The sequence below is a fragment of the Teleopsis dalmanni genome, unplaced genomic scaffold (assembly GCF_002237135.1).
Source record: "Teleopsis dalmanni isolate 2A unplaced genomic scaffold, ASM223713v2 unscaffolded_contig_0057, whole genome shotgun sequence".
Classification (NCBI taxonomy): Eukaryota; Metazoa; Arthropoda; class Insecta; order Diptera; family Diopsidae; genus Teleopsis; species Teleopsis dalmanni.
In genome coordinates, this window is record NW_024031439.1 from 1 (window position 1) to 12,362 (window position 12,362).

The window sequence follows — 12,362 nt, forward strand, 5'->3', positions numbered from 1 at the left end:
TTTTTTTAAATTTTTAACATTTTTACAAATGCTACCCACTGCGCATTTTGTAATGTCAAGGCAAATATTGCATTGTTTAACTTTTGCAAGGAATGAAGTATAAAAAATGTTCATCAGATCAAAATCACAAATGTTTACAAATTTATTTCATTCCATAGCTTCACTTCCTTTCTCATGTTTCCGCATATTTAGTATATATTTCTTACTCTTCATCCGTTTGCTTACTTCGTTTTTTTTTGTAATATGGCAACCATGGGGTACTTATGTGATTCTTCATGTCAACTAAATGGCAACAGTTTGACATTGGCTGTCCATGGATGCACGAAACACCTGTCGACTGGATATTTCAGGGTCCAGTTTGCGCTGTGCTGATTATAAATTTAATATTTTTGTTAAGGATAATGTGGGTAAGTGTAATTATATTTGTCAAAATATATTTTAAAATATTTTTGTATTTACAAGAGCAGTTATTAGTGTTTTGGGAATGATAAAATTTATTAATTATGTGCAATTTGTAAATTTAATTTTTGATGTTTTTATATGGATATACTCAAAAGACTTTGTGTTTAACAAAATTATAATTAAATGAAAGAAAATTAAAATATAGTGTATTACATACTCTGACTGAATTACAACAAATTTATGTGAAATATTAATTAAGTTATTTGTTAAATAACTTTATTAAGATTACTTGAACTTTATCTACATACATATTATTATAATACTATTTAGACTAATTTGGTTGTCTAAATTTCCTTAATTTCTTAAAAATAAAATTAAGTTAATTTCAAAACTGTTCATACTGCCCCACATTAAGGAAATCGTATGTTTTTTGTTTACAAATCGAATGTTAAAAATTACATGCTCCAAACACCATTTGTATCTGGGAAATTTTAAAAGTTAATTATTATAACTATAAAGGACGGCATTCAGCAGGCCATTTTCCTTAATTTCGTTCTAACCTCAAAACTGAAATTTGTATGGAAAAAATAACTTAATTTCGCTGAAACGAAGATGAAATTAAGATGATTTTTGCGAAATTAAGGTATATCTGAACATAGTATAAGATATTAAAAGGAGATTTATAACTTATAGTCGAAATTCCAAAAGTTAAGATACATGTAGTAATACATAATATATAGAATGTATCTAATAATATTTAGTAAATTATAAATTTCACAATTAAATTTTTTTATAAGTTCTTTTCAAATATAAATTCAGCTTCTAAATTTATCAAATCTCAAATATATATACATCTATATATAGTTATATATAAAGCATATAAAGTAATAAACTTTCGAAATAATTTGATTTCCAACTAAGTGTTATAGAAAAACAAATCTTAAGAAAAGTGTGTCGCTATTGGCGCAGCGACACACTTTCTTCGATCCAGGCACAACCAGGTAGAAGAAATGGTACACTCTTACAAAATACGACAGGTCATATAATTTACTTTATTACCACAACAAAGTATGTCTGATTGAGAAGACAAAATTACGAATGTGCTTGAAAGCAAATGATACCCTATAGACTATAGGTTATAGTCGCATTTTATGTCGCTTTCCAATTTTGATATGGTCATGAGGAGAATTTTAAGGTTGGGGCTTTTATCCTCCTCTGATATTAAAAAATACCTAACAGAAGATGTGTTGAGTATGATGTGATAGGAAGTATTTTAAGACTGGAACTTTTATTTTTTTTATTTATTTTATTTATTTTATTTATTTATTTCCACGTGATATTAATATCACCCAACGGAAGATGTTTTGCTCTTTTTCGAAGGGCTGAATATTTTTTTTTCGATGGGGATCGGTTGTTAGTAAAAGACTAGTTATGACATGAGTGTTACGTTGGGAGTCTATTACCACGTTAATTTTTATATTTTACTGCTACTAATTTTTAAATTCATAGGTATTACTATATTACTAGAAAATTTCACCTTCTTTGCAAGTTTACTAAATTATTCAAAGTTTGAATTTTAATAAACTCTATAAAAAAAAACACATTTACAAACAAAGTATCTAAGTTGTTTTAATTAGCAAAATTTTATGTGAAAATGTGTGCGTGAAATTCAGAAAATCCTTAAAATAAGAAAAAACTGAATCTGGCGCCATTGGAATTTGCATATGGCGCAAATTGTTTCGTTTGTTTTCTTATTGTTATTGTTGTTTTTATGATTTTATGGCATTAATTAGTGTTTCAGCTGAATGCTCTCATAGGAGCAAGTCAGAGCACGTTATAAGAACAAAAGAACTTATTAAGATACTTATAACTGCACTTCTTTAATTAAAAGAAAATTAAAACAACAAGATGTTTACAAAAGGATCGCTTAATAATATTATGTACAAATTAACAAATAACTGCTGAAACCAGGTTTTGATTTGTTGGAAACTTTTACAAAAGTTTTTAAATTTGCTAAAGAGTTCATTTATTAAAGGTAAAATAAAACAAAAAAGTTAATTATAAAAATATTCCCTTTTTGTCGGAAATGAATACAAAATATAAGATAACAAGAGAAGATAAAAATGTGAAAAATTTGACTAAAAAGTTTAGGGATATTAAAAGTAAGTTTGGATATCTAAACTTTTTAAAATATATAATACAAATAAATTTTTATGAAATTTACTTAATATGAATTAAACAATTTTTATAAAAACTTTTTAAAGCTTATTTAATTTTAACTTTAAGAGAAGTGCTTTAAAATGCAAACTAAATTACTAAAAAAACGCCTTAAAAAAATATGCTAAAATGAAGAAAATAATTCTTAATCAGTAACACAAATACAGAGTTTCAGATAAATTACAACTAATAAATAGGGCACTCAATGTACATCAAAATAAATTTGTTTAGAGCAAAATCAAAGTACAAAGTTTAATCTCCTTTAAGAATATTTAGTGTCAAATTCTGTTTTACATATTTCAAGTCAGAAATTTACTTGCTTTCCTTCCATTCCTGGTATGCCAAAATGTTTGTACTTGAATTTGCATATGTCACAGTCTCAATCTGTTTACCAAGCGCCGCTGTCAAATATCAAATTTATCAAAATGCTTAACATATGCTTTAAGCAAAACTGAAGTAAAGAATTTGCATACCAAATACGTTTATTCCTAAAATTATCCTCAAACTTTTCTTATCGAAATCCTTTGCAATAAAACGCAAAGCAATAAACCAGTGAGACAGTTTTAGCGAAACACAGGAGTTTGTAAATAAACGACTGAGCTTACTACATTGTGTATGAAACTAGCAATTTGGAAAGGGTTCCTAAAATAAATAATAAAAAGAGTTAGAGTGAGAATGGAATATCAGAGGCGTGTAACTTATGGTATATAAGGCCTATCATCAAAACTGCAGAATACTTGACGTTTTTTTTGAACAGCCTTCAACGAGAGACTCTTTATGCGATTTTACGTAAAATTGTTCAAGTCCCTATAATTTACTAAAATATTTTGATTAAACCTACAATTTTTTCGGAAACTAATACCATAGGCAGTAATTGTAAATAGAGGGATTTTTGAATAGTCGTGAATCACAACAACAAAATTTTATTTTTTTAATTAAATAATTTTGTGGTTAACTATACAACTGTGTCGAGTATTGCCAGAGACTATCATCAGTAGTCCTTTCGAAAATATTTCTTATATTTAATTAATCGTAAATAATTTTTTAAGACTGCAACTAGTTTCTTTCATCATAATTATCGTTAAATCAAATTTACTAATTGCAAATGTTGAGGTTATTGCAATTAAAGTTATTGAAAAATGTGACGTAAATGAATGTATGGACTGCCTTAAATACACAAGAACTTCTTATTGTTATTGGCATTATTTGCTTTTGTATCATTTGAATACTATATACATTTTACCATACACAGTAAAGCTAAACGTTCAGATATTAAAAAATAACTAATTACAAAGTGTATTTACTTACAAATATATTTATGTTTCGATAAGATATAGTTAAAAAAAATTTTTTTAGAGTAAAATATAATTAAATTTATTATTTAATTCTTTTATTGTGAAACCAAAACTAATGTTTTGTGTTTCCAAGTTAAGTTCTAGTTTATAAGCTCGTTCTAATTTAAAAGCAGGGCTAGTACTTTGGTTAGTGCCACTTAAAAAATAAGAAGTGACAAAAAACTTGGAACTTTAGCATTAAAAGTTTGTGCAGCCTTGGCTTCTTGTGGATAAACACGATTAGTCATCGCTTCTAATTTGACAGGGACGAGTTCTAAGCTTGGCACTTGCAGTCGAAACAAATTATATACGGACTATAAACTAATTAAATAAAATTCGATTATTCCAAAGACCACTGATGAAGAGTACTTGGCAATACTCGAAACAGCGTTGTGTGGTCAGCTAAATTTCAATAAATTAATCAAATTTTTGTTGTTGTTTCTTCATTATTCTTCAAACCCTTTTATCTTAAAAACCCTATAAATCAAGCCAGGTGTCGGCGATTCAATTATGAATAAATTTCACATATTGAAAATTCATAATACTCGTAATACAAGTGTAAAAATGAAAAACATAAGGATAAAATTCATGCATGTTTAAATTTAGCCACCTATTAAACCAATTCAAAAATGGTTACACAGTTCAATCCTAAAAATTAGCTAAATTTTATTAGTTAAAGACGTGCGCTATAAAATCCAGTCTTAATCGGGGAAATTAGTCTAGTGTATCCAGACGCAAATGCATTAAATGAGTAATTACTGTAATAATATACTACCGAAATATTTTTAAAACATTTTTATAGTAGAGACATAAAGTGAGATTTTAATTACTTCAAATACAGGAAATACTTTTCATTTATGACTACTTCACTGGCAAAAATGAAAACTTTTTGACAACAACTTAAAATTTACGACAAAAATTTTGTTACTCATACGGTAAGCACCGTCCCTAAAACGGTTAATTTAAGCATTCGCGTAGGAGTTGTTTTGTTCACTTAAGAAACTTTAAAGAAAATAATTATGGTAATCAGTTCGACATGTTGTTTAATTAATAAGGACATTTGTTATTCTATTTATGTGATTATCTAAATATCGTGTATGGGGGAAAGGTGAGCTAAAATGATTTAAAATTTTGCATTCCAGGTAAACTACAATATATGGATATGTGCGTATTTAGTGACAACTGAAGCCAGTTTGGCATATTGCGTGACAAATTACAATTTTGTCGAGATGAGTAATTTATTCTTAAAGGTTTAGTTAACTTACATAACTGTCAGAATACAAGTATGTACAAAAACAATGTAAATGAGTATCTGTTAGTTTGTAATATTTTTGATACTGACTGATGTCAAAATAATCACTTTTATCAAAAGGTGCAATATCGACATTGCCTGTAGTTCGGCGGCTGAAGTGCAATTGTATTTGCTTTCACTAGATATGCTTTCTAATAGAGTTAGCGATATGCTTTTTGTGTTACACATACGATTATTGTCCTCCCGGGCCACATATCTGTTTCAATGTAATAACTGAGCAGTCAAGCGGAAATGTCAATATTTGCGCGGTTATCACGCAAACACAAGCAGATTATTTATCTTATGTGGGTCGCCATAAAGCATTTTAGCTAGAGTTAAAACATTTAAAGTTAAATTTTAAAAAAAGATGTATACTGAAAAACAAACAAAATTTTGATTTATTTTTATAAATTTTTCAAAATTTTACTTATTGTATATGGGTCATTCTTTCACAAATCGGACACCTTTTTGACCTCATGATCTCCGAATTGGCTGAAATTTTTTAAAAAATTTTTTAATTGTTTCTAAAAGCAATATCACATTGGAAATATTTATTTTTTAAGTAAAATTTATTGATTAATCTGCATAAAAAGGAAAAAAGAAAAATTTATATGACATATTCCTTTTTTTTTTACTAAAAAATCGTGTGTTTGTGTTGGGTGTGATGTGATGGATAAATTAATTTTTAAAAAATACTGCTAACGGTAATATCTACCTGAAATTTTTGAGTTTTATGTAGAATTCTATTACAAATCTAAATCGAAAACAATATCGAAGAATTTTTGTAGTATATTCTTTGAAATTTCATTCAATGGAAATATAGTACGTTTGTGCTTGATATGTTTTGCGGGAGAAAAATATATATTTTAAAATTTTATAAAATAAGGATTTCCTGAAAATTTTTATTTCGCAGTTTAAATTTACAACTAAATTTAAATAAATTTTACACGTTTTGAGAAAAATTTTTTTTATAAATTTAATTGTTAATATTAGTACGTAAATATAAACAATTTTAATTGTTTAAACAATTTCTTAAAAGTTTAATCAAATATCTTTAAAACGCAGTAAATTTCAAGTTCCTACAAATCAGAAATCATGTGGTCATTTTTTGCCAAAATCCGTCCGGTTTTTAAAAAAATGACCCATATGTAATGGAAACCATACTTGTATACCTAATAGTTAACTATTTATTAAACGCTTTAAGCTAAAAAAATTTCGAGACAACTAATTTATTTAATTTTTTTTGCAACAGCTGTTACCATAAAATAATTAGTAATTAATTAATATTTAGCTATTGCCTTAATATCAGATTTATATTAATGAAAATGTACTTGTATATCTTATGCAATACATTAAATCATCTTGACTTACTACATATTTTATTTGCTTATCACATCAAAGTCAACCGCAAAGATAAAAAAAATTTAAGAAATGTTCATATATTTTGGGAACAATTTATTTTTTCCAGCTTACATAATTTACTTTAATTCAATTTTCGCACTCTACACTCCATAAACTAAGGTCTGTTAGGTTTAAGCATTCAATATAAATCTTAATGTTTGAGTACTACTTTTAATTAATTTCTTTTTAAAATCTCTATATACACACTAATAATATGTGAACTCACGTAGCTATATTTTTTTTAATCTTTATATATATATTTACTAGATAACCCGACAAACGTTGTTTTGCCTTATAAATTATTTCTAGTTTCTAGATAAATTCTAGTGTAGACAAAAGGTAACTTACTTATTATAAGTGTAAGTATGTGGTATGTGCATGAAATAGGCATGGAGCGCTATGAACGAAAAGGAAAATAAAAATAATGTGAATAGAGTAACGTTCTTGCAAAGGCACCAAAATCATCCGTACTATTACACAATTCAAAAAATGCAGTGAGTGTAGATTTAGGTGGATTTATACCACGCTGACCGTTTTCAAGATGGACGGCTAACTGAACAGCTGCTGGATCCCGTTCATGAATTAGAAAACCGAAGATACGCCAAACAGCTTTATTGGAGCTGATGTACCGACCAATTTGGTAGAGCGTAATTTCGCCGTTTTTGTTCATTGGAGGAGCATTTACATTAGTATTTTCTACTCTAAACATAGCCATATCACTGCCTTTATGGACATACTTATATATTTGATGCTCTTCACAGAACTGCAAAACTCAATATTAATATGAGCATTGTATGTCTTGCTTAGCAGAGGCGAATACGGCCCCACCCGCCATTGTCCCCATTATCGGGATTTCTTCGACGATATATTGGATATCCGTCGGTATTTGTTATAGTATCATTAGTGAAATCTTTAGAAAAATTTTTAGTACATTTTCCATCTGCCATGCAAGGCGAAGACGACGAAACGAAGTGGATGTAATGCTCGATGTACTTGTTGGCATAGTTACATAAAATATTAAGAAAAAAAGTTTTCTTTTTCAAAAATAAAAAAAAAATTTATGTCAAAAAAATAAAAAAAATTTTGTTAAAGCAATAAGGATATTTTTGCTGGATAGGGACTCCCTAATCACTTTAGCGGAATGAAAAATAGATAGTAGCCGATTCTCAGACCTACTGAATACGCATATAAAATTTGGTAAAAATCGGTAAAGCCGTTTCGGAGGAGTACGGTAACTAACATTTTGACAATGTTAATTTTATATATAAGATATATATATTTATAATAATATTTATTTTATATAATAATATTTATAATATTTATATTTATAATAAACTCAGTGTATTACTTACTTACTGCTGTCCTTTTCTCCAAGATTGAGCATAGAGTCTCAACGATTCCTCTAAATCTTATTCTGTTGCCTGCTTCTCTCGTGATTTGGTTCCAAGAATACTCTGTGTCTTTAATCTCCTGGTCCATGGTTCTTCGCCATGCCTTAGCTGGGGCTCCAGGCCAACGGGTACCTTGTGCATTCCAGCGTAGGGCTTGCTTCGTTATGCAGGATGATGTTTTCCTGAGCGTGTGTTTAAGCCACTTTCATTTTCTTCTTATGAGTTCAGTGGCGAGTGGCACTCCGGCCATTATATTTTCAATATTCTTCTTAAACATTTGTTTATGAATACTTGGATGTGTGATAGATAAATAGAGGCCTAGTTTTTTCACGTTTCACATATGTAATACAAAGTTGATTTGACGTTCCAGCTAAATATACGAAGCTTAGTGTGGGTGCTTATTTGATTAGACTTCCACACATTATTCAGTGTATTATGATGGTCCAATTAAAATAATATTAAGCTTTATTTCATTAATAAAGGCAAGGGCGACATATAAGGCAATTGCTCCGCTCTAAAAGTGTATCCAAAAAACTAGTTCATAAAAAAAGAGGGCACATAGGGTAATGACATATATGCCATAGATCGATGTCGAAGGTATGGATTAGAGTGCAGTCCAGAGTGATAATTTTAATACTCAGAGTGTACTTATAAAAGACAAGTATTAATGCGAAGACTATATTAATTTTATGTAACTGTTTTTTGTACTTTATCAGTGCTATACTTTATAAGTGTAAGAAAAAGTACTCATGAGTACTCTTAAGATACTCGAGTAGTACAAATCCGTGAGTACGTATACGCAACTTAAGTTGATGATTGCCATAGTCTCATAGCGTTTTCGATTGATAAATCTGGGGTAACTTTTTTAATAGAGATTTACTTTAACACTCGAGATTAATATATAATATTCGAGATAATTTTATAACACTCTAGATATTTTGTCAGAGTAGCAAGATTACCCTGAAAAAATGTTGTTGTTGTTTTGTTTAGATAAATAAAAATATTTACTAGATTTTAAACTACGTATAGCTTTTAAATATATTTTTGAGTGACATTTTTTGAGTGGCAAACAAGCAGAGTACAAAAGTATTTTTAAGAGAATGGATCATTCTGTTGAGTAAAGATACTTAAGAACTCATTGCAATTCTCTGGTATATACATGTGTATGTACAGGCAATCTTGAGCTCTGACTAAAAATAAACTCCTGATTTTAATGTAATGACATTGTATTTAGTGAATTATATAGAAAATAATATTATTGAGCAGAACTAGTTTGATTATTTCAATCAATATTTTTTTATTGCTTCTTAGTATATATAACGACAAATCTTTTAAGGTTACACATTGTAAATTAATTTTTTTCCAATTTATTTACAAATTATATTGCACTGACAGGAATTGTTATAATACATTGAATATATTAAAAGCTAAAGCTGCCAGTTTCATGGTTACCCATTTCTAGATATATGTGTGAGTTTCCTTTTTATAATCAACGTTGTTTTTTGGAAATATTCAATTCAATGAAATTTAAATGCTTTTAAGAACTTTAATAACAACACAAAGTATTTACCAAACATAACCTATTTTAAAATTTTATGTAGTTGCGGTACCTTCCCTTAACAAATATTTTAGGTTTCATTAAAAATTTTAACTTGTTTAAATCCGTCAACGTTTTAATAACAGTACAAAGACTAATATACTCTATAACACTACAGAGTTAAGAAGTCTAACTCTTAGTGTCTTCAGTACCCATTCACACTGTAATTAGAAACATATGAATAAAGAGAGACAACTATTTTTACAATATTACTATTTTTGTAATACTGCAGCAATACCAAACACTTTCTGCAATAATACTGGTATACTGCATATGAGCACAATGGAAAAAAATGAGAACATGAGATTTATTTTCGTGTTTCTTTGCGCTAGTAGGTTGTAAGAGAGTGTAAGAGAGCAAACGTATATACAACAGTTAATCAGTTAATGCACATTGACTTGCGTTTTATGGTGATCCTGTGGTCACCATGTATAATTTTAGTTTAAGATAATAAAGCGTATTTTTTTTAGCTTTTTTTTAATAGAAATATTTATACTTTTGAAAAAACAAGTGTAATATTTATTGTAGAAATATATAATAATTAAATACTTACCAGCATAAATATAGACTTCATACAATAAAATGTAGGGTAACTTTAGTGTAGTTGTAACTAAGAAAAATATATTAAATTTTTATACAAGCTTCCTGTAGCAACAAGATAAAGTATACATAAATATTAAGACTCACAAATTGAACATATTCATACATAAATAATGAAGTTCATCATACGCTATGTTGAACCAAAAAGAATATCAAAGAGAAAGGACCATAACGCACAAAATCCCCGCGGTTAAAAACACAAAATGTAAACAAACAAACGAAAAACCAAAAAATCTACAAAATAAGTTCATAATTTAAGAACTTATTTGTTATGAGGTATAAAGTTTTTCGCTAAAGATTTCACTAGATACAAAAGCACTTAAAAGGAAAACAGATACATTGTAAAAAATAGCAATTAAATTTCTTAGCATGCATATTGGTGAACTTTCCATAGAATAATAATTTCTTGAGAAAAAACTTTCATTAGTTGATGAAAGTAATGCTATGAAGTATAAGAGTTAATGATATGATAAAGTAAGAAAAAAAGTATGAAAGTCAGTCACTGAAAACGTTGACTTAATGAAGCATATATTTCAATAACTTTTTACTTCATACATACTTTATAGCTTACATTTCGCTTTATTCAGCACTTTTCATGTATTTTCTTGAGTTTTTATGAAACTGGTAGTTTTAATTTTCTCTGCAGGTGCTCATCACCAAGTTGCGTTCTGCAAATACCGTGGAAACCCGGCAATACCGGAAGGCAGCTAAGGCGCTACTCGTTCTAATACCACTTTTTGGCATTACATATTTGGTTGTTTTGGCTGGTCCCACCGAGGGTGGTGTTATGAGTCATATGTTTGCGATTGTGCGTGCGCTGCTATTAAGTACACAGGTAAATTCAAATAAAAAGCAATATCATAACAATAAATAGTATTGACGCATATTTTTATGGTAAAATTTATTCAATTATGCGAAACGAAATCAATTTTATTAATATTTTTTATTATATTTTTCTTCTTTTTTGTTGTTTTTTTTGTTTACATGCTGACATTCGCAGGGTTTTTCAGTGTCGCTGTTCTATTGCTTTTTGAATTCGGAGGTGCGTACCGCTTTACGGCATCACATTTCAACTTGGCGCGATGAACGGAATATACAACTCAATCAAAGCAGAAGGTGAGTGTAAATAATATGAATTGCAAATCCATAAGTAAATAAAAAGCAAAAATCGGTGGAATTAAAAATTTTTTATTGCCTCGTGTAGGTTTCAAAAAGCCATCCTGTAGTGTAGGGGAATATGTCTTATGAAACGCTTCTGTATAATTCCTAGCAACTTAATTTCAATTTAATTTTCTTTATTCTTAATAATTTTATGCTCTTAAATTCGATTTTTATGCAAATATTTTAAATTTTAATATTGTAAATTTTCTATTATAATGAAAATATGATAAAGGGCGAACATATGTGTAAAAATTTAAGGAAGTATGGCTTCTTTATTAAACGTTTAAAGTAACTTTGTTCTTTAAATAATGCAGAGATTATTTAAACGATTAAAGATTCTTTAATCTTTAATGGTTATTTTGTGAAAAATATTCCGGTGTATCGTCATCATAGATAATATTATTTATTCTTGCATATGGCTTTCATCACCCTTAAAAATTAAAGGATAAACAGCCGTAACATATAAGTAACGGACAGATTTCATAATTAATTAGCCCAATTATTTTTTAATTTTTTAATTGTTACTTAAAAATTATATATTAAATATTTATTAGATTTAACTGTAGGTTCTAAAAACATGAAAAAATTTCTTAAATACAGAAATATATTAATACAATTTGATGATACTATAATTTTTACGTGAGTGCAAATAGTCCTATAATAAAATTTAACATTTTATTATAATCTGTAAATGAAGCTTGAAAAGATTTTACGTTTAACATCACAAATATTTGAAAATATACACTTTTTAAGAGTGTGTATTTTTGAACCGGGACAAGATATTTAAAAACAGACAGTAAAGATACGATTTTTCTAAAAACAACATACGCATTTGTTAAGTACATTTTACGCAATAAAAAACATGTATGCCAATATCAAAGAATAGCCAACTGAAATGATACACAGGCAATCCTCGAAGTACTTAAATTTTATGAAGTAACTAGACTTTCCAACTTTCTAGAGACTTA

The 12,362-nt window shown here is 28.1% G+C and overlaps 1 protein-coding gene across 1 annotated transcript; it reads left to right on the forward strand.

The window, feature by feature from the left end:
* The first annotated feature begins 275 nt into the window (after positions 1–275).
* Positions 276–11,353, forward strand: LOC119662986 (diuretic hormone receptor-like). Its single transcript, XM_038072645.1, has 3 exons — positions 276–407; positions 10,880–11,068; positions 11,234–11,353. The coding sequence occupies exons 1-3, from the start codon at positions 276–278 to the stop codon at positions 11,351–11,353; spliced, it is 441 nt and encodes a 146-aa protein (XP_037928573.1).
* The last annotated feature ends 1,009 nt before the right edge of the window (positions 11,354–12,362 follow it).